We start from the raw sequence: 22,789 nt of genomic DNA, 5'->3' as shown, positions 1-22,789 counted from the left end.
AATCAATAAAAATATATTAAAAAAAAAAGAAGCCATATTGTGATGAGATTCTGGCCAGCCCCCTCTGCACACGATACTAGCCGAACGGCATACGTGGCTAATTATGTTTAATTATATGTCATTTAAATTCAAGATCCATTAAAAGAAAGGCTGCATTAGCAGCTGGCGGTGTTTGCCGACACAGAGGAAATGCGGACTTTTATGTCTTCACTACACGACGTTGCTGAGGGCGCGGGGACCGGTGCGTGGAGGTACTCGCCGGGCCCCGCCCGCCCGCCCCGAAGGCCCAGTGCCCCCTCCATGCTGGCCAGCGGCCTGTGTCTCATGGGGCCTCCGTCCCACACACTGGGGGCTGAACCACAAACCAGCAAAGCTGTGCCCCTGGCAGTGGGCGCAGAGCAGAGGGTGCACGTGTGGGCACGAGGGGGGCTGTGGGGGGCTGAACCACAAACCAGCAAAGCTGTGCCCCTGGCAGTGGGCGCAGAGCAGAGGGTGCACGTGTGGGCTGTGGGGGCCTGGGGTGCAGGTGAAGGTCCCTGGCTTGGGGGTGGGTGGGCCACACACGCACCCCCTGGACAAGGGACAGCTGCGCCTGGCCCCACGTGTGCTCACAGCCCCGTGGCGGGGCATCCGACGCGTCCACGCGAGATGAGGACACGGACACAGAGGGCCGGAACCTGCCCAGAGCCACGGCAGGGAGCGCGGAGCTGGGGCTCCATCCTGCGTGGCAGGCTTTGCGCTCATTTTAGCGTCCTTCCCGTGGCGCCTGGGACACGGTCTACGCCTGGACGCCACCGAGGTGCTGGTGACCTCGGCCAGACCGAGCGCCTGTGGGCCAGGCACCCCTCACCCTGCAGGCTCCAGGAGAGGTGGCCCGGGGTGCTGGCCAGTGCAGTGAGGACGGCTCGGTGTTTGTGGAAAACCCACGAGGAAATAAATGAAAGGAAAGGCACGGTCCACACGGATCCCACGAGGCGCTGAGAGCTGCCCGGGCAGAACCTGGAGACACCGGACTCCTGGTCTGGGCCTAATGGTGGCCAGTGCCCGGGCCAGGCCTGAGCAGGGCCACTCCACCCAGGCCCAGGCCCGGGCCCGGTCAGGGGAGCCGGGCGGGCCGAGGAGGGACTTCCTGTGGACCCTGGCACCCGCCCGGGGCGCTCTGCCCGGAGGGAGGAACTGGCTGTTTACCGCAGGTTCCAGCCGGTGGTGCCTTGTCAGCCTGAACTGACCCAGAGCGCCAGCTGCTTCCTGTGCGGTTCTCGCTGCGCACTCCCCGCGGGCACCTGGGGCGGTGGGTGTGCCATGCGCTGCCCACCGGTGTGCGGCGGTCTCAGGAGACTCCCTCACGCTGACGAAGAGGTTCCCCGACGCCCCAGCCCTGGCTGCAGCCCCTGCCCCAGCCTTTGCCCAGTTCACAGGCAGGAGAGGCCGGGCACAGACTGGAGGCCCCAGTGGGTGCTGGGCCCACAGAGTGACTTTCCGAAACAGAAGCTGGGACTCGGTGCTCTGAGAAGGTGCCAGCACTTACTCCCCAGGCCAAGGAGCGGCACAGGCAGCTGCTCCCCATCGATGAACAGGCCCCTCCTGGAGGCCGAGGTCCTCGCCACCCTGCGTGGACCTGGGGGCTGGGCCAGGCGGCTTTGTGGATGGCAGGGTTACTCTAAGCCGGGCAACGTGCCGGCACCTCCTCAGCTGTCCTGGGGGTGGCACCAGTGTTCCCTTAGATAGACGACCCGGGGCTCAGGACCGGAAGGGACAGGCACTGCCGGGGCAGCCCAGCGAGGCCGCCGATTGGGGAGGAGGCTGTCTGGGAGGGCGCCTTGCCCCGCTCCCCCCCCCCCACACAGCTGCCTGCCCGCACCCCGAGGGGAGGCTGAGCAGAGCGGGCACAGGCTGTCTGTCTCCCGCCCGCGCTTACCGCCGGAGGGCACTCCTCCGTCCGCCCATCCATCAGAGGGGGAAACTGAGGCCCAGAAACCAGGGCCTAGAGGGAAGCGGCAGGGGTGCGGCCCCTCCCCCGGGCTTGGCAGAGCACCTTCCACCGTGAAAAGCTGCACCTCATTCATCACAGTCCTGCTGGCACCTCGTAAACGGCAGAGCCGCCCGGCGAGGGGCCCTTTAGCCCGGCCCTCGGGGGAGCCGGCGCCCACACTGGCCGCTGTGGCCCGCGGCACCTGGGACCGCCCGAGGGGAATCTTGTTTCCCTGTTTCATCTCCGCTTGGGAGGACGGGCCAGTCCGAGCCTCACTTGGCGGCTTTGATCTCACAGCCGGTCCTTCCTCGGTTCTCGGGGACCCTCCACCGCCCCACACACAGGCCTGCGGCCCTGGAGCAGCCCCGCGGCCCATGGAAGGCAAGGCCAGGGCGCATGATACAGAGACGATTACTAACCAGCCAGGCCTTGTAAAACCTCACAGGCAAGCCCGGCCGCGTGGCTCAGTGGTTGAGCACCGACCTATGGACCAGGAGGTCAGGGTTAGATTCCCGGTCAGGGCACAGGCCCGGGTTGCGGGCTCCATCCCCAGTGTGGGGTGTGCAGGAGGCAGCCGATCAATGATTCTCTCATCATTGATGTTCCCCTCTCTCCCCCCACTCGTCATCTCTGAATCAATAAAAGTATATTTAAAAAAAAAAAAATCTCAGGCATAATGAGGGGCGCCAACAGGGACACCGTGTGGATGCCCCAGCATTTCCCGTGGGCGGGCGCCCATGGCACCTCCCTGCCCAGGCCTCAGCCACGGCTGGCTCTGCAGCCCCAGCCTCAGCCCCGAAATGCTCGCCTACCCTCACCCGCCTCCATTTCCTCTGTGTTGGTAGGAGTGGGGGGCGGGGAGAGGGAGAGAAGGCTGTGTGATTGGAGGAGTGAGCTGTGCACACAATTATTTGGAAAGAGTGACGGTGAGAAGCCGGGGCGCCGGGGTGGAGAGGGCTTTCCTGAAAGGACTTGGCCTGGAAACATTAAGTCAAACAACTGGCGTTGGCAGCGGCCGGCTCCCAGCACCGCCAGCCCCCGAGCGGCCAGCACACCGTCGGGCCTGGAATAATGACGCATTCACGCCGAGCCCGGAGTCGCTGCACAGGGGGCTGCGGATCAGGGAGCTGCAGATCAGGGGAGGGGGCTATAGCTGGTGGGGGCTGCAGATCAGGGGGGCTGCAGATTGGGGGGGCTGTGGACCAAGGGGGCTGCGGATTGGGGGGTGTGGCTCAGTGGTATGAACCAAGAGGTCAGGGTTCAATTCCCGGTCAGGGCACAGGCCCGGGTTGTGGGCTCCATCCCCAGTGTGGGGTGTGCAGGAGGCAGCGGATCAATGATTTTCTCTCATCATTGATGTTTCTATCTCTCTCTCCCTCTCCCTTCCTCTCTGAAATCAATAAAATACTTTTTAAAAAAAAGAAAGTAGACAAATCAATAGTTTTGGGTATATTACATTACTAACTTTTCTAAATTGTGGTAAGATATATAGAACACAAAAATCTGCCATTGGAGTCATTTTTAAGGGCACGTCTCTCAATGGCATTAATTACAATGTTGAGCAACCATCACCGCAATCCAGTCCCAGAATCTTTTCATCACCCAAACAGAAACCCCACACCATGAAGCAATGACTCCCGCTCCCCACCCCTGGCCCCTGCAACCTCCAGTCTACTCCCTGCCTCGCGGCGTCGGCCAGCCCTGGAGGCCTCACAGGAGCGGAGTCACGGCACCCGTCCCTGGGGTCTGCTCATTTCCTTTAGCGAATGTCTGTGAGGCTCGCCCACGCTTAGCCGGGGCAGAACAGCAGTCCTTTCCACGGCTGAGTAATAGTCCCCCTGTGGGTGGACCACGTGTGTCTACCCGTCCACAGCCTGACGGACACCTGGGCTGTTTCCGCCTCGCGGCTGTCATGGAGAACACACCACGAACAGTGGAGAACAAGGATATTTTTTCTTTTTAGAATATATTTGATTGATTTCAGAGAGGAAGGGAGAGGGAGAGAGAGAGAGAAACATCAATGATGAGAGAGTCATTGATTGGCTGCCTCCTGCACGCCCCCCACTGGAGATTGAGCCTGCAACCCGGGCATGTGCCCTTGACCGGAATGGAACCTGGGACCCTTCGGTCTGCAGGCCGACGCTCCATCCACTGAGCCACACCAGCCAGGGCGACAAGGATATTTTCAATTCCTTCTCACGTCGGTTGCGTCTGAGGCTTCCCGGTGATTTATGGGGGCGGGGACCAGGGTGTACCCTCCATTTCCTCCCTCTGACCTGCAGTTCCACTCCGGGGAACTTATTTTAAAGAAATCATCAAACACAGACAAAAACCTGTGAGTGATGAAATCCGAACACAGCCTGGAGGTGACCCTGTGGGTGCCGACGGCGTGTGCCTGGGCCTCGACGAGGGAGCTGCGGGAACGTCCGGTGTCAGCAGGAGGGAGCGGCGAGGGTGCGGGTGGGTGGGAGCGCGGCCTCCCCCGCTGCTCTGTGCTATGAAATTCCTCCACAATAAGAGGATTCTTCCCATAAACACCGATGTCCTGTGGGGAGTCTCCCTGCGACACTGTCTGCAATAGCGGAAACGTGGAAACGTCTCCAGCCCGGGACCCTTAAACGCACAATGTTGCAAAGTGTTCCGCGCCGGGCCTGGGAAAGGAGGCAGCTCCCCAGGCGCAGACCCCGCGTGTATTAGGGGGAGGAACTCGATCGTCAGCTTTACAGCCACGTAGGATTCCGCCACGTAAACGGGGACGTGTTTGTACTCACACGGGAACCGGAGGGCCACCGGCAAACTGTCAGGGCACTGTGGCCGCGCGGGGCGCAGAGACGCCCGCCCCGTGACCTCCCCGCTCCGCGGCCGGGGAGACCCCTCAAGCCGGGAGTGCCATCACGTCTGTCTGTGCGAAAGCCCACGATGGACCATCCTGGCTGAACAAAAGCTAGAGCCCTGCCTTAGCCGGTTTGGCTCAGTGGATAGAGCATCCGCCTGCAGACTGAAGGATCCCGGGTTCGATTCTGGTCAAGGGCATGTCGCTGAGTTGTAGGCTGTGCAGGAGGCAGCCAATTGATGTGTGTCTCTCACATCGATGCCCCTCCCTCTCTCTCTCTCTCTCTCTCTCTTCCTCCCCTTCCTTCCCACTCTCTCTAAAAATAATGGGAAAATGTCCCCTGCAGCCAGGCCGCAGGTGCTGGGACTGCCCGCTTCGGGCTCGATGGGCCGTGCAGCGGGCGCGCCGAGTGCACACCCCAGGCCCCCAGGTCAGGCCCTCGCTCGGGCTGGGAGGACGCGGTCTCCCTTTTATGGCGGGAACGCTGAGGCCCCGGCGCTCCTCCTGCAAAGCCCCAGAGAGGGGTGTTTTCAGAACTCGCCCCCACAGCCTCGGCGATGCCCAGCAGCCGGCCTCTTCCTGTGGCCCAGGCAGGACACCCACAGTCTAGTCCAACGCGGACAAGCACTCGCCGTACAGTTACATAACACACAACCCCCACCGTGTTTGCATAGCACCCCAAAGCAAGGCGGGCGGGGCAGGAGCCTGGGGGGGAAATGCGCCCAAATGCTATTCGATGTTGCCATAGATCACAAAGGGGTTTCTCTAGCTCAGTGACGGCGAACCTTCTGAGCTCGGCGTGTCAGCATTTGGAAAAACCCTAACTTAACTCTGGTGCCGTGTCACACATAGAAATTTTTGATATTTGCAACCATAGTGAAACAAAGACTTATATTTTTGGTATTTATTTTATCTATTTAAATGCCATTTAACAAAGAAAAATCAACCAAAAAAATGAGTTCGCGTGTCACCTCTGACACACGTGTCATAGGTTCGCCACCACTGCTCTAGCTGCTCCTTCCAGATTGTTCATTATCCCCAGCTTCTCCACGTGACTGTATCCATCTATCTATCTATCTATCTATCTATCATCTATATATATAAAGCCAGTGACCGGATCGCGGTAACGACTGGAGCGACCAGTTGCTATGTTGCCCGATGCGGCCAGCGAACTGGCCCGATGGGGGTGTGGGGTTAGCCATCAGCCAACTCCCCCTAGCCAGCCCCGCCCCAGATAGGCCTCTCCCCCCCTGATCGAGGGCAGGGCCAGCTGGCCAACCTCCTGCAGCCCCTTCGCCTGCAGCCCCTCCCCCCAGCCAGCCCAGCCCTGACTGGGCCTGATCGTGCGGGTCCCGCCGTCTCCTCCTCCTGACAGGCCTGGCCCTGTTCTGTCCTGATTGGGGCCAGGCCAGCCGGACCCCACCTGTGCACGAATTTGTGCACTGGGCTTCTAGTTATGTTTATAAAATTACAAACCAAACAGTTAAACAAAAAAACAAGTCTCTCCCCTCCAGAAACGAACTAGTGACCACAGGGGGCTGTCAGACTGCCCGCCGCCTGGACCGGCTCAGTCCTTCAGATCGGACACGGTGGTCGGGGCTCTGTGGTCAGGGGCTCAGGGCCTGGACGGGGTGCCACGCCCCTCCCGGGCACAGGAGCTGCAGCCTTGCCCAGCCCCAGGCCGTCCAGGCCCCTCAGGCGGCAGCACCACGCAGCTCCAACCAAAGATGCTCCTGATCCCATGACCCTTCTGGCCGCAGGGCACGGGGCCGGGATACACACCTGGGCAGGCACCGAAGCGCAGGAAAACCCAGCCCTTCCCAGAAGCGTGCCACCCCCACCCGCCACTCCCCAACCTACCCCAGCCTCGCAGAGGAAGCCCTCCAAGACGCAGACCAAGCCCCGCCCATCGCCCTGCATGAATCCTCCAGCCCAGGCAGATGGGGCCCACATGCGGCATCTCCTGGCGTGGCATCCCTGGCCCACCCGCGTACCCCCTTGGCGGCCTCAGTGGGTGGCCTCCATGTCAGCAGCAGCCCTGGCGAGTGCGGGCCCCGGGGAATCCAGCCAGTCCCCTGGCTGGGAGCCTGGGACCCATGGTGAGGGGGTGCAGGAGAGGGGGTGTGGGAGAGAGGGTTGCAGGAAGACCCAGCCAGATGCCTGCAGCGGGCGGACGGGCAGTGCTGCCGCGAGCAGTAAAGAACCAAAGAACCGACGCCTCCCAACTCCAGGACAGACGGGCGACACTCAGAGCTCACACCCCTCTTCCGACGGCTCCATCTTGCTGGAACCCCCTGGCTAGGCACCCCCCTCCCACCCCCCCGTGTTCTCGCCACTCCCCTCTTCCCGTCTCTCTTCTCTGCTCTCTGGGGCTGGAACCCTGGCTGTCCGTCCGTCTGTCCCTCTTCTATCTGGAAACACTGTTACCTCCTCGCAGAGGCGGGGCCATGGGGGGCCCCTGTGCCCGTACCATCTGCGGGGAACCACGGAGGGACGGGGGAGGGCAGGGCCAGGCCTGGCCACCGCCGCGTCTTTATTTATAACTTCTCTTACTTCCGGCGTCCAGGCCCCGGGAAGGTCGAGAGAAAAATGAACGCCTTGACGTTTTCCCCAAACATCCTACCGAGAGCTCTTGGCAGGAGCGGCTTCGCTGGAGCCTGAGCACGTCTCCCTTTCTGCCGGGGAGACATCTGCTCGCGGCCCACACTCGGACCGGCGGCGGAGGAAACACAGAGCATGTGCCGGGGCCCGAGGCTCCGCCACAATAAAAGGGGGTCCCGAGTGTTAAGGCGGGGTGGGAGCCGGGCAGCTGCTGAGTCCCCTGCCCAGGCCCAGGCTGCCCTCCCGGGGGGTGGACCCGGGGACAGTGTAGGCACAGCTCCCCTGGCCCCACCCCAGGGCAGGGAGGCGGGCACAGGTGCGCCCGCAGGGGCAGGGGAGCCCCAGGGAGACCACCCCCCGACCCCGACCTCCAAGGCGGGGAGGAAGCGCCCGCGCCCCGAGTTTGGCTTTGCCTCTCGTTCCACATGCGTTTCTCATTCTCCTTCTTCAACACCCGCCTGTCAGGCTGAGTCTGTGGAGCCAGAACCCAGCCGAGCGGGGGCAGCCGAGTCACAGGCTCCCCTCCGCTGCTGCCCTGTCATCGGCCGAGTGGTGACGGGGACACTGACCCCACCCGGCGAGGGAGGGGCGCTCTTGTGCCCGGAGCCCCGAGGTGCAGAGTCAGAGGCCCGGGGGGCGGGGGCGGGCGGCCTCATTCCCAGCCCCGAAGGCCAGCGTAGAGGATACTCCAGTAATTGCGAGGTTTCTGTGAATGTTAATTACGGCGCCTTAATGAGCTATGGATTATATTAGGGTTATAAGTGTAATTACCTTAACGGGCATATGGATTACAATTATGCTCCAATTAAACCGGGCGTATAGCATATTCATCAGCCTCGGCCCCCTCCTGCTCCGGGGCCGGCCCCCTGCAGGCTCCGGGCACCTGGGGTGGGGAGGGCGCAGGGGTGGGGAGGGCGCAGGGGTGGGGGGCACACGATCTCCGCAGTTCAGAGGACGAGGCCACGCTTCCCGCCCTGTCTGCCAGGCCTGGTGTGGGAAGGAGGGAGGAGGGAGGCGGGAGGCAGGAGGGGAGCAGCGCCTGCAGGGCTAAGGCTGCGTCCGTCTGTCTGTCCGTCCATCCGCGCTGCCCTGTGAGCAGCCCTGAGCCTGGCTCCCTCGCAGACATCAGGACTCATCGCCCTCCTCTGACCCGGCTCCAGGCAGACCCGGCCTCTCTCCTGGTCTCCAGAGGGAGGTGGTGAATATGGACCCACTTTCCAGGTGGGGGGCTGCGGGGCCAGCGGGTGGGGGGTGGCGAGGGGAGCTGGGAACCCCGGATGCCTACAGGACGGATGAGGCGGGATGAGGGGACAGCCCAGCAGAGCCCGGGGCGAGGGCAGGAGAGGCCGAGGGCTGATCGCCGAGTGGAGACTGCCTCTCCCAGCAGAGGGAGTGGGGAGCCCCCAAGTCAAGGGCACTGGGGGGCAGGCTCCTCCCTGAGGGGTGCCGGGTGCCGGCTGGAGAAGGAAGAGGCTCAGGCGAGGCTGACTCGGGCCATCCTCCGGCTTTAGGTCCAGCAGCCTGACGCCCACGGCACCCGCGGGAGGCCCGAGGCCCAGCACCTGGTGCTCCCCACGCCTCCCTGACCGCACCCACGGGAGGTGGCAGGGAGGGAGAGGGGTGGGCGAGCCGGGGGAGGCCGCCCGGCGGCTCAGAGGCCGACCCACCGGCCAGTCCCCGGGAAAGAGGGAGCCTGTGGGCCTGTGCGTCCTGCCCTTGGGGCCCGTCTGGGGCCTGGCAGCGGGGCGCCCTCTAGCGGCCCCAGCAGAGAGCAGGGCGAGGAGAGGGAACGGGCAGCTGACCCTAAAGGTCTGAAAGAGGCAGGAAGCCGAGGGCAGAGAAGAAGGGCAGGGAGCGGGCAGAGGGGGATGTGGAGGAGAAGCAGAGCTGGGGCCCCCGGAGACCCCCCTCCAGAGCGCGGGCCTGCGGCTGACGCGGACCCCTGACCACCCTCTCGTCTTCACCAGCCTCTCCTCCCAGGCCCCCTCCCCTGCGTCAGCGGCAGAGGGGCTGGACTGGCTCCTGCGACGGGTCCCGGCCGCCTGGCGCTCCAGCCAGGGAGCCTCTCTCCAGGTTCGGCCCGAGACAGCCTGACCCGCCCCGGGCTCCGCAGGCTGCAGGTCCAGAGGCCACGGCCCGGGCACCCACTCCCTCCTTAGGCGGCCACAGGCCTACACGTGCACGTGAGGGTGCGAGCACACGTGTGCAAGGCTGGGGGCCTGGGTGTGTGCATGTGGGACGGCATGAGGCCACAGCTCTGCCCCCCGGGAGAGGGAACGCTGTGGGGGCTCAGAGAGAAGGCATCGGGGTGACAGTCACCAAGACCAGAGCCCCGCCCCGTCCCTCCTGGACAGAACGCCGCAGCGGGGCAGCCCCAGCCGCGTGCCTGCAGGTGAGGCGGCGCCGTTTCCATAGCGAGGTCTGTACCTGCTTACAGTCTAGTCCAGTGATGGCGAACCTATAACGCGCGTGTCAGAGGTGACACGCGAACTCATTTTTTTTGGTTGATTTTTTCTTTGTTAAATGGCATTTAAATAGATAAAATAAATATCAAAAATATAAGTCTTTGTTTTACTATGGTTGCAAATATCAAAAAATTTCTATATGTGACACGGCACCAGAGTTAAGTTAGGGTTTTTCCAAATGCTGACACGCCGAGCTCAGAAGGTTCGCCATCACTGGCCTAGTCTGTGAGGAGGGACCTGGCTGTGCACAGGCCCAGCAGTCGGGGTCCTCGGGGGGGCTTCTGTTTTGGTGGCTTTCCTTTTCAAGAACCCCCCAAATTCACAAACCTACGGGGTGGGGATGCAACTGTACTTTTAAGGAAAACCTCTTGCTCTGATAGGAGGGTTACACTCTCGTCATAAATACTTAGATGACACCCAAAGGTGCAGACACCGCCACACGGTCGGTCGGTAAAGGGCGTTCCTCCAGCCTCGGCCGCCGCCTCCCTGCGCCCGGGGTCTCCCCGCTGGCCCAGCTCTGCCGCCAACAGCGCAGGACTCGGGGCAGGTCAGAGAGCGGGTGGAACCGAGGCTTGGATGCCAGTGCCCACCCCCTGCCTGCCTGGGCGTGGGTTCCACATCTGCAAGTGGCAGCTGGCGACACTGAAATCTCAGCGTCTACCGGGGCCGGGGGGGACAGGCCCAGCCCCCCAGGCGGTCCTGGGAGCCAGAAATGACGGGCACCCACAGATGCCGCTCAGTCCCCAGCTCTCCATGGGCCAAGGCCTCGCTGGGCCCTGCCTCCGGCCCCCGAGCCCCTCCCCGGCTCCCAGCAGGAGTCGGCCAGCCCCTGCGGGTCATCTCTAGAGACGGGACTCGCCCTCTCCGGGCAGCCTGGTCTATGTGGGAACAGCTCAGACACACCCTCATGGCACAGTGTCCTCTGAGGTTAGATGAGGTCCCTCGGGCACCTGCCGGGCTCGGAGACAGCCGCAGGGACGCCGGCCAAAGGCCACGCGGAGGCCTCTGGCCCTGGCACAGGGACGGGCCTCATGTGCCACAAGTCACGTGTGTAAGGAAAGCGGCCCCTGGGCGGCTCCTGGCGGGCACATGGCACAGGGAGCCCGCAGGGTCTGGCCCCCTCCTGCAGTCATCCTGCCAGACAGCTCCAGCACGCAAGTGAGCGGCCCGCTCTGAGGGAGGGCAGAGGTGGCGCCGGTCTCACAGTGCCCCAGGACCGATGGGGGGGTCTCTGCTCCAGGACCGAAGGGGGGGGGTCTCTGCCCCAGGACCGATGGGGGGGGTCTCTGCCCCAGAACCGATGGGGGGTCTCTGCTCCAGGACCGACGGGGGGTCTCTGCCCCAGAACCGATGGGGGGTCTCTGCTCCAGGACCGACGGGGGGGTCTCTGCCCCAGGACCGACGGGGGGGGTCTCTGCCCCAGGACCGATGGGGGGTCTCTGCCCCAGGACCAATGGGGGGTCTCTGCCCCAGGACTGACGGGGGGGTGGTCTCTGCTCCAGGCTCTGCCCCCCTGCTGGCTGCTTCCCTCGGCAGGTTTTCCTGGGGGGACTTGGGGGGGGGGGTCATGGGGACACCACTGGTGCTTCTCAGCTCAGGTGTCGCTGGCCGTCGGCCTCGGCTTCTGGGAAGTCCCGGGCGGGCTCCCTGGCCGGCTCGGTCACATGCCCGTCACTGAGGCCAGCGGTTCCCTGTGCTCCCGCCCGGCCCCGGGACTGGCTTGTGCCCAAGCCCTGGCCCCCCTGAGCCAACACTGTCCCAGATCTCAGAGGGGCTCTCAGCAGGCGGCCCTGATGCCCTCGGGGCCTCGGCAGAGCCCAGTGGTCAGGGTCAGGGTCAGGGTCAGGGTCGGGGCCGTGGTGGGTGGAGGCCATCCGGGCAGCCACAGTCCCCGCTGTGCACTCGGCGAGTGAGGTGTCCCTTTACCCCTCGGACCTGCTGTGGCCGGCGCTGCCCAGACCTGCTGGGCCCACACGGGAGGCGGAGGGAGCCCGGCTTTAGTGGCTGTGACCACACAGGCAGCAGAGCCGTGACTTCCGGGGCTGCACCTGTCACCGCCTCCTCGGCCCTGGCTGGAGTCAGGTGACCGGCAGGGCCTGCCTGGGCTGGACCCGCTGCCTCCCCGGGCTGCTCTCCTGGGCGTGGGGGGTGGTGGCGTGGGGGTGGGGGGACCGTGCCGTCTGTGAGCCCCAGGGGTCACTCTGGCCTGAGGAGCGCTGCCCAGCCCCGACTCCGCTGCCTCACTGACCACGGGACGGCCGGAAGGGAACACCCGGCTGCGCTCGCGCCCCCAAGTGGCACCCGGCATTGGAAGGAAGTTCTACTTCGTTCCAAACAGAACCCAGAGCCTCTTCCTGGAAGAGAAGTCAGTGGCGGCAAAGTCACGGAGCCCAGTCCGGGCTGAGGCTGGGGCAGCCGCTGTCGGGGCAGCCCGGCAGGGTGCCCGCTGGCGAGCTCTCCGCACCCTCACCTCCCAGCCTGGCGCAGGCGCTGGAACCGGAGCCAGCCCACTGGCCACCCTGCGGGGCGAAGGCCCCCATGGCGGGGCCCAGCGGAGCTTGGGAGCAGATGGTGCACTGAGTCTCGCGGGAGGGGCCTGGGGGGGCACCTGGAATCCAGGCCGAGAAGACTCCCCCAAATGGCAGGCTGCTGGTCAAGAACGTGCTGGCCCCGCCCTGGCCGGCCGCTCAGTGGTTAGAGCACCGGCCTGCGCACTGGAGGGTCTCGGTTTGATTCCTGGTCAACAGCACGTGCCTGGGTTGCAGAAATCAATGAAAAAATGTCCTCACTCGTTGGGTAAGGATTAATAAGGAAAAAAGAACATGCCGGCCCCTTGGGGATGAGGCCTGTCACGGGGAAGCAGGAGGGGCCCAGGGCTCTCCCTGCAGGATCTGACCACAGGGCAGGGCGTTCCCAGGAGGAAGGTGGCAGCACCGAGCTGGGGCCCGGCCTCTGCAGCTCCGGCCTCAGGTGGCCTCGCAGGGCTTAGCCGTCTCCTCTGAACAGGCCCCGCGACGCGCCCTCTGGGTCCCCGGGACTCGCCGTCGGTGGGCAGACCCCCGAGGGAGGAAGCGCCATCGTCCCCGGGGCCCGCGGTCACGGGAGCACCGAGCGGCGTCTGGAGGAGCAGCAGCCTCTGGGTTCGGGCGGGTTGGTCTGCCAGTGGCCCATGCGCCAGGCTCCCAGGAACCAGGCAGGCGGAGAGCCACAGGCCTTCCCTGCAGCCAGCGAGGCCGCGCCCGGGGCCGGCCCACACAGCAGGCGCGGAAGGGAAGCTCTGTGGCTCCGTCCGTGCCGGGGCTGCCAGGGAGCCGCCCCCAAATGGTGCTGCCAGAGGGGCCCCGCCTGGGCCAAGCTCTGGGCCCTTCCTCAGAGGGGGCTGAGCTTTCTTTTTCTTTTAAAAATATTTTTATTGATTTCAGAGAGAAAGGGAGTGAGAGGTAGAAACAATGAGAGAATCTTTAACCTGCTGCCTCATGCACACCCCCTACTGGGGATTGAGCCCGAAACCCAGGCATGTGCCCTGAACGGGAATTGAACTGTGACCTCCTGGCTCATAGGTCGATGCTCAACCACTGAGCCACCCGGCCGGGCGGGACTGAGCTTTCCTGCTGGGCTCCCCGAGTTCAGGCCTCCCTGGGGCCTTTCCCTCCTCTGTTCTGGGCCGTTAATGAAATGGCAGGAGGAAGCGAGACATCACAGGTCCCAGGCACATCTCACACCCTGGGCGAGCCCAGGTCCTACACACCCAGCACCAGGCCTCGGCCACGCAACCTGACCCGCGCGCGTGTGCATATGTGTATGCACATGTGTGTGCATGCGTGTACGTGCGTGTATGTGTGCACGTGTGTGCGCGCACGAGTGTGTGTGTGTCCACCTCGAAGATGCGGGTCCGAGGGGGCCTCCTGCAGCAGGGCCCCCGGAGGCCCTGTCGCCCCCTCAGGCCTCGCTCCCTTTCAGAGAGTGGCAGGACCCCGTCCACACTGCACTCAGCTCGGCCCCCACCCCTGCCCGTGGCCTCCAGCCAATGGAGAGGCCCTGAGGCTGGGCGTGAGCACCGGGCTCCCTCCCGCACGGCTGCCCGCCACCTGGGCCTGCGACAAGGCCACTCTACTCGCCTGGCTCTCCCGGGTCAGCCAAGGCCCGACCTAGGCCACCAACAGAGGACAGGGTCCACGGGGCCCTCCGATGCCTGCTGACCATCCAGGGGCCTCGGCTCCTGACCATCCAGGGGCCACGCAGGGCGTTCGGACGGGAGGCCCTGGCCCCTGCCCGGCTCACGTCTGGCGCTGACATGGGACATGCTGACCATCAAACCTCTGGCTTCTCGCTCACACAGATGGCGGTGCGAGCGGGGGGCAGAGCCCTGGAGGTGATGGGCGGCCCTGGAGGAAGCCGGTGTCAGGGGTGGATGGCTGCAGGGAAGGACCCAGGCCTAGTCCCCAGGGCACAACTGACTCCTGGGCTGGTCATTGGCCTGAGCCGGCCACACACCTGCAGAGCCCCCATGGATTTCCGGCCCTGGGAGGTGGGGGGCGGGGGGGGGGGCCACAGAGCACGCGGCTCCTAGGACTGTCCAGCCCGGCCCGGCCCAGCCAAGGCGCCGTCTGTGCACCCACAGTGCCCTCTGCTGGGGGTAGGGGGCAGTGCGGGCCCCAGTGCCCAGCAGGAAAACAGAGGCCAGCCCGAACTTTCTGGGAGCTGCTCAACATGCAAACCAGCAGGTGAGAGCAACATCAGGGACGGCCATGTGTCGTCATATGAAACGCTACCATCGAGGCTCTCACACTCTGTGGTCCCACGTGTGCACTCGTGTGCGCCGTGCCCTCCACACGTCAGCGTGGACCAGCTGCACTCGGGCTCAGCAGCCCCCGCAGCCCATGGCCCCAAGTGGGCAGCGGAGAGAGGGCTCTCTGACTCCCACGTGATGAAGAGGGCGGGCAGAAGGAGCGGGAGGCTGGCCAGGGGAGCCCAATGCCCAGCCGTGACCGCTCTCACCAGTCACCCAACCTGCTGGGTGAGACGCCGGAGCCTTCGCCTTTTCTCTCCGCGTGACGCACCCACTCAAATCCGTCCTGGGGCTCGAACCCGGTGCCAAAGCCACGGTCTGCTGGGAAGGCAGCCCGGCCGGCCTCGGAGGACCCAGCGGTGCGCCCCCACGTGGGAAGAGCAGCCCCCTTTATCTTGGACGACCAACAGGAATCGCGGGGAGGGCGGCAGGTGCCGGCCACGGAGGCGCTCACCTGAACTTCCCGGTCCGCACCTGCAGCGCTCGCATCCCGCACCGCTGCGCCCCGCCGACGTCGCCCACAATGTCGTCTCCGATCATGACGGCCTGTCACACAGAAGCCACGCCAGGTGTCAGTCCTTGTTTGACATCAGAAACTGGGAGAAACCACCATCCTAGCCCGGCCGGCTTGGCTCAGGGGTTGAGCGCCAACCTATGAGCCAGGAGGTCAGGGTTCGATTCCCGGTCGGGGCACAGGCCCGGGTTGTGGGCTCCATCCCCAATGTGGGGCGTGCAGGAGGCAGCCAATCCATGAGTTTCATCAGTCATGTTTCTGTCTCCCTCTCCCTTGCTTTCTGAAATAAATTTTAAAAAGAGAAAAACAGAACTTCTCCCCCTCACAAGGACACCGGTGGGCGTGGCCCAGGCAGTGACACCGGGACCTGGGCCCGGGAGGGAGGACTCTGGTGGAGGAGCCGCAGCTGGGATTCTGCCTGATGGTCCGATGTCCAGGCCCAGGCCAAGCCTGGCGCCCATGTGAGGCTGGAGGAGCCCGGGTTCGGGGCCTGCTGGGTGTGGGGCCTGCCGGGTACGGGGCCTGCCAGGTGCGGGGCCTGCCGGGTGCGGGGCCTGTTGGGTGCGGGGCCTGCCGGGTGCGGGGCCTGCCGGGTGCGGGGCCTGCCGGGTGTGGGGCCTGTTGGGTGCGGGGCCTGTTGGTGCAGGGCCTGTTGGGTGCAGGGCCTGTTGGGTGTGGGGCCTGCCAGGTGCGGGGCCTGTTGGGTGCGGGGCCTGCCGGGTGCAGCCACGGGCAGCGATGTCTGTCTGGATAGCGTGCGGCCCGAATAGCAAGCGCGCGGCCCTGGGGATTTCACAGCGTTCCTGGCGGTGAAGGGCAATCATCACACATGGAGCAGCAATTACTGCCCAATCGCTGAGGATTTAGAAAATCATTGGTGAGAAGATGGAGGTCAGGAGGTGCGCCGTCGGGGGAAATAAAGCCGCACCTGTCAGCGCCGCCCCCTCGGCCTCAGTGCGGGAGGGAGGACGCGGCCCAGCCGGCCCGCGATGGTTCCAGGAGCTGCGGGCAGCGGGCGCCACGCCCAGCAGTGGCCTTTCTGGTTTGGGCTCTAAAAGCAGGTTCCCTCGTCCCTCCTGTGTGTGCGCCACCCGGGGCCTTGCCCTCCTGGTGCCGGCAGGTGGCCACTCAGTGCTGACGAGCTTCCGGAAGCCCCCGCCCCCAAGAGAGCAGTCGTCGCAAAACTGAACCGGCCCCTGACCAGGCGTCAAGACCCCCCACCACCCAGAAGACGGGGCGGAGGGCACGCGGGAGGACTCCCCGAGGGCGTCGACACGCCAGCTTCTCTCCACACCCTCAGGAGGAAAACACAGGAAGTGACGGATTCAAAAAGCACTGAGGATCCCGCTGACCAGCCCGAGCCGGTGTGGCGCAGTGGACAGAGCTCCGTGCCTGGGGCCTGTGGACCGAAGGGTCCCGGGTTCAATTCTGGTCAAGGGCACGTATCTCACTTGCAGGCCAGGTCGCCGGCCCTGGTCAGGGTGCGTGCGGGAGGCAGCCTGTGGATGTGCCTCTTTCACGTGGATGTCTCTCTCTCTGCCTCTCCCCGTCCCTTCCACTCTTTAAAAATCAATGAAAAAAATATCCTCGGGTGAGGATTAGGAAAACAAAAAAACAACAAACAAAAAGAATCACACTGACCAATCACAATGCAAGGCCCTCCTTCGACTCCTGATTCAAACAACCTGTAAGCCACACACCCCCAGACCAGCGGGGAAATGGGAACAGTGGCGGGTATCGGATGGCATTTAGGAAGGATCGTCGGCATCACTGGAGGTGGTGGTGGCATTATCTGTGTTTCTATAAAAAGAATCCCTGCCTTTTGGAGACACGGAAGTATTTACAGATGAAGTGACACGATTTCCGGGATTTGATTCAAAATAATGGGGGGAGGAGAAGGTGGGGTACAGGTGAGCCCCGAGGCTGTTCACCTTGAAAGGGGTCTGACAGCCAAACGCAGGACAGGCTGAGCAACAGACTCCGTAGCGGGAGAAACGGCCGGACACTCGTGAAATAAAACAACGTTCCGAGTCCACGTTGGAACAGATACGTGAACGGGAGGAAGAGGAAGGCTCCTCCTTGCAGCAAAGTCCAGGCGCTCACAGACGGAGCGCGTCGCCGGGCGGATGCCCAGGGGCAGCTGCGTCAGGCGAGGGGGCCGTGGATGCTCGCGTCAGGCGGGAGAAGGAGAGGAAGAGGACGTTTACAGGGTCAAGCACTTCCCCACAAGGTACTGACGAGGGACAAAGAGACACACAGTGGCTTTTCGGTGGACAACCTGGCGACACCACCTCCAGTGAGGACCCAAGAGAACATCACCAATAACGGGGCTCCCGACGGGACGTCCCAGAGGGCATTGCTTCTGCGAGATTCCTGCCCAAAACGCGTCGCCTAAACCCCGAGGAGACATCTGGACAAACCAAACGGAGGGACAGTCTGCGCCACGCATGTCAAACACCCACGAGTTTACACAGTAGCTGGCCAGTGCTGTTCAAAATGCCACAGCCGCCCAGCCAGCGGGGCTCAGTGGCTGAGTGTTAGTTAACCTAGGAACCAGGAGGTCACAGTTCGATTCCCGGTCGGGGCACAGGCCCGGGTTGTGGGCTTGATCCCCAGTGTGGGGTGTGCAGGAGGCAGCCGATCCATGATTCTCTCTCATCATTGATGTTTCTCTCTCTCGCTCTCTCTCTCTCCCTTCCTCTCTCTCTAAAAATCAATATAAACATTTTTTTTTTTTAAAAAAGCTACTGGTGGGACGGCTGGCAGCGGCTGCAGAAGGTCTCTGGGTTAACTAACCGTCGTGAGTCAGTGCGCATGTCAATCGCTTTATGGCTGTCCTATCAGACGTCAGCACTGGGAGCTGGTTTCAGGCATACGGGCATTCCCTGTACTGTTTTTGCAACTCCCTTGTAAAATGTGAAATTATTTCACAATGGACAGTGAAAAGCCATTTTAAAAAGTGCTCTAGTAGTTGGTCATTACTGGAGCTCAGTGATGGGGACATAGGGTTCGTTATGTGCCGGGGTCCAACCCCAGCAGGTCCAGGGGTCCCCAAAGGTGTGGACGGAGTCAGTGAAGAAGGAATGACACGCAGACAGCGTTCAGTTGATCAGCAGCCTAGCCAGGATCTCCAGCCAGGATATCCAGCCAAGTTCTGGTCAGGATCTCCAGCGAAGTTCTGGTTAGGATCTCCAGCCAGGTTCTGTGTCCATGTTCTCTTGCTAGGTTCTCCAGGTTCTCCAGCCAAGTTCTGTAGCCATGTTCCCTCGCTAGGTTCTCCAGCCAGGTTCTGTCCAGGTTCTCCAGCCAGGTTCAGTCACCAGGTTCTAGTCAGGTTCTCTTGCCATGTTCTATCCAGGTTCTATAGCCAGGTTCTGTCTCTAGGTTCTGTCTCTAGGTTCTGTGGGCAGTTTCTGTCCAGGATCTCTTGCCATGTTCTCTCCAGCGAAGTTCTTCTGTCTCTAGGTTCTGTGTCTAGGTTCTGTGTGTAGGTTCTGTCTCTCTTGGTTCTGTCTTCTAAGTTCTGTGTTGTTACATCTGTATTTATACCAGTTCTATCTATTTATTCCAATCCTATCAATCTCTATTCCAAAGGTTAGGGCGTTTCTTATCTCCATTCCAGGGAGTAAAGATTATGTAGCTTAAGCATGATTGTTCGTAGTTAAAGTGATTAACTACCGGCCTGGCACTTAGTTAAGGGGCTTTATTCCCTCCCTAACTTCCGAGGAAAATCCTTACCTGGGGAAACAACCTTTCTCGGAGAGGTGACCTTGGTTAAAACACATAGCGCCAAGAAGGTGAGCAAACATATTAAGAACAGTATGCCATATACGCCAGGTCCCTCGAAACAGCAAGGATGGACCGGCTCCCGGCAGTTATGCAAGTCTCTCTCCTTGCACTGACAGCTGAAACGATTCATGAGAAAAGTTAAAAAGATTTAAGAGACAAAAGTCACATGCAAGAAAGGCACAGACCTTGTCTGGATTTGATGCAAAAACAAATGGAGGTAAGAGCACGTTTCTGAGGCAGCCAGGAGACTTGGTGTGGACTGGTATCGTAAAAAGGTGCATTGCTGCTCAGCTGGTGTGGCTCAGTGGTGGGGCATCGGCCTATGAACCAGGAGGTCACGGTTCTATTCCTAGTTGGGGCACGTGCCCGGGTTGCGGGCTTGAGGCAGCTGATCCATGATTCTCATCATTGATGTTTCTCTCTCTCTCTCTCCCCCTTCATCTCTGAAATCAATAAAAATATATATTTTTTAAAAAGTGGATTGATATTAGAGAATACTAAGGATTTACTATCGATTTGGGGGTAGATTTTTTGTTTCATTGTGATAAAATACACCTCAGGTTCACCAATGGAACCATTTCAAAGTTTGAAATCAGTGGCATTCAGTGCATTCGCCATGTTGCGTGGCCATCACCGCCATTTAGTTCCGGACATTTCATCACCCCAACAGGAGGCCCACACCCCTGAGGCCGCTGGCCACCCCGAGCCCCGCCCTCCACAGCCCTGGCCTGTTTGGTTTCTGTGGACCGGACTCTTCGGGGCCCTGCCTACAAATATCATGGGACATATAAAAGCGGGCCTTTGTGCCTGGCTTCTTCCACTCGCATGTTCCCACCCACAGTGCAGCATTTGCCCGCATCTCATTCCTCTCCCGCTGAAACACCCCGTGTGTGAGCGCGCCACGTGCTGCGGTCCCTCCACCTGCCGGTGAACACGCACTGTTTTTCTCGTCTGCTATTGTGAGTCGTGCTGCTAGGAAGAGTCACGCGTGCGTTTCGTTGGAACGTTTTCAGTCCTCGGAGCGGGACTGCTGGGTCGCGTGGCAATTCTCTGCTGGACGCCGAGGAGCTGTCCCCAGAGGGCCGCCCCGTCTCACATTCCCACTGGTTTCCTACAGGGGGGAGCCCTCACTTGCTTGTTTGAATTCACGCGGCTGGCTGAGGGTGCGAGGGGCCCTCACTTTGGTCCTGAGGCTGAGCATCTGTGTCTCTGGGCCCCTGTGGGGTGTCTTAGAGCATCGTCCAGTTGTGTCTAAAATAAATGTTCTTTGGAAGGCATCCTAGACTAGGAAAGGGCACAACGGTAAGGCTGGATTTGCTTTAAAAAACAAGAAGAAGCCCGGCCAGCGTGGCTCAGTGATGGAGCGTCGACCTAGGAACCAGGAGGTCAGGGTTCGGTTCCCGGTCAGGGCACAGCCCGGGTTGCGGGCTGGATCCCCAGTGGGGAGCGTGCAGGAGGCGGCCGGTCCATGATTCTCTCTCATCATTGATGCTTCTATCTCTCCCTCCCTCTCCCTTCCTCTCTGACATCAATAAAAATGTATTTAAAAAACAAACAAACAATAAATAAAATAAAACACTCAGTGGACTTCCTTTGCTGCCTTTTCCCCGTTTCCAGCCAAATCAGCTCTCGTGGTGGGGGGTCCGCACGTGGCTGCCCAGCCCACGAGGCTGCCTGAGCCCCCAAGCCCCCAGGCGGCCGTGTGAGGTCCCCTCCCGACACAGCTGCCTCCACGCGCATCCACATCCGCATCTGCATCCGCAAGGCAACCTACCTGGTGGGCCTCCACGCCCAGCTCCCGCAGGGCCGACCTGAAGAACTCCGGGGAGGGCTTGCCCACCACCTCGGCCTCGACGCCGCAGGCGTACTGCAGAGAGAGGGCACGCGTGGGCGTGGGGCGAAGCAATGGGACCCCGACTGCAGGGAAGGCCTCCCTCCGGGAACCCGGGGCCTCGGGGGCAGGACATGTGAGCCCGAGACGCGTGATTGACACGGGCGGACGGGCTGCCTGGGATAGACACGCCACGTCGGGCCGCCTGGGATGCTCAGAGCCGCACCTCCAGGCCCGCCATCTGCTCAAACCCCCAGCTGTGGGGGAGGCGGCCCAGAGGTGGCAGTCTCAGGCACCTGACTGCGTTCTCACCCGTATTCCTGCTTCTCCCCTCCCCCACCCTCCCCGCTGGTCACGGCTCCCCCAGGATGCGCCCAGGGCTCCACGTCCCGTCCGTCCCTCCCCGCACGGGTGCAGGCAGGCAGGGCTGGTGCCCAGTGCAGGCGGGCGGAGAGAGGAGCTGGCCGGGGCCGGAGCCGAGGCCAGGACAGCGGGCTGAGCATTGGTCAGAGGATGCTGGGAGCCCCGCCGGGGCCTGGCCTTCAGAATGGGGGGGCGGGGGGGGGGAACAGGTCCAGTCAGGACTCGTCAGGCTGCAGGTGCCCAGGGTGGGGAGTGAGCATGGTCCCCACAGACAGAGCCAGGAGGAGGGCAGCAGAGGGCATGCTGGGAGGGCCGGCGGCCAGCACAGGGGCGTGGAGGGAGGGGGCACACGGGGGCGGGGGCAGGGGCAGCCCCACTAGGAGGGCCACTGAGCACGCCCCTTCTCCAGGAGGCCTGGAGCACGAGGAGGGCTCGGGGCAGGTACCTCGAGCGCCTTCATGTAGCCGCCGACGTCCAGCATCAGGCCCGAGGTCTCCTTGTAGTAGCGCCTGGGAGGAGAGGGACAGGTGAGCCGGCGGAGCTCCAGGAGCCAAGAGAAATGCCGTCCCGTCCGGAGGGCCAGCGGGTGAGGGTCCGTGCAGGTGCCGAGCCGAGAGTGGCCCGTGGTGGTCACCACACCCGGCCAGCAGCCCTCGGTCAGAATGGCCCACTGCCAGCGTTGTGGGGACTCGGCCACGGTGATGGATGGGGGACCCGAGGGCAGACGGGCCCAGCTGCTGACACAGAGGAAGACAGGGGACCTGGGAAAGGACAGCAGGGCCACAAAGCATGCGGCAGCCCCTAATTGCTAATAATTAACCCTAATTGCTGCCTGAAGGAGAAAACCCCGCCAGCTCCGGTGAGCCAGAGGTCAGGAGGCGTGCAGGGTCCGTGGGCGTCAGAAGCTTGAGGAGAAGACAACGGGGACCGAGACGGCTGGGCTCTCGGGGAGCCCCTCACCAGCTCCCCTTCCCCTTCCCAACGCTCCTCAAAATTGGGAGACATTTACTGCGTGTGCGCACAGGGGCGAGAGCAGGCAGGCATGCTGGCCTTGGCGTTCAAAGCTTCTCCACTTCCTCCTAACTGTGGGACTTTGGGTTGCTTAAACCCTCTGGGCCTCAGTTTCCTAATCTGTAAAATGGGCCAAACCCCCTCCCCCAGTACCTACTTTATGGATGGGACTGAGGCTTGAACAAAATAAGGCATGCCAAGTTCTCACCACAAGCCTAGCACAGTGGTCAGCAAACTGTGGCTCGGCAAACCGCAGCTTGCGAGCCACATGCGGCTCTTTGGCCCCTTGAGTGTGGCTCTTCCACAAAATACCGACTTCTGCGCATGGGCCACAAAGCTTCAATCGCAGTGTACATGCGCGCCCGCACGTGGTATTTTGTGGAAGAGCCACACTCAAGGGGCCAAAGAGCTGCATGTGGCTCGCAAGCTGCGGTTTGCCAACCACGGGGCTAGCATGCAGAAACTTCTGGGAAAAACTTAGAGGATGTCATTGCAAACCACTGGTCTCCCAGACTGAGAAGGAGAAACAGGTGATGAGGAGGAGCTGGGAGGAAAGGACAGATGCGGGTCTTCCAGATGCGGCTGGAACCTGTCCTGGGACTATTTTCCAAGCATGTGCCC

General features: G+C 62.3%; 1 protein-coding gene across 1 annotated transcript in view; it reads right to left on the bottom strand.

Annotated features, from left to right (window-relative positions):
• The window catches only part of LOC118669626 (phospholysine phosphohistidine inorganic pyrophosphate phosphatase), a 39,640-nt gene that overhangs the window by 1,294 nt on the left and 15,557 nt on the right, over positions 1-22,789 (bottom strand). The window contains exons 4-6 of the mRNA XM_036335607.1: positions 21,603-21,666; positions 20,738-20,830; positions 15,115-15,206 (exon numbers count right to left, since the gene is read on the bottom strand). Coding sequence (XP_036191500.1) covers positions 15,115-15,206; positions 20,738-20,830; positions 21,603-21,666 — 249 coding nt within the window. The remainder of the gene's footprint in view (positions 1-15,114; positions 15,207-20,737; positions 20,831-21,602; positions 21,667-22,789) is intronic.

Source organism: Myotis myotis, unplaced genomic scaffold, assembly GCF_014108235.1.
Source record: "Myotis myotis isolate mMyoMyo1 unplaced genomic scaffold, mMyoMyo1.p scaffold_m19_p_15, whole genome shotgun sequence".
Classification (NCBI taxonomy): Eukaryota; Metazoa; Chordata; class Mammalia; order Chiroptera; family Vespertilionidae; genus Myotis; species Myotis myotis.
This window is presented reverse-complemented; position numbering and strand designations above follow the sequence as displayed.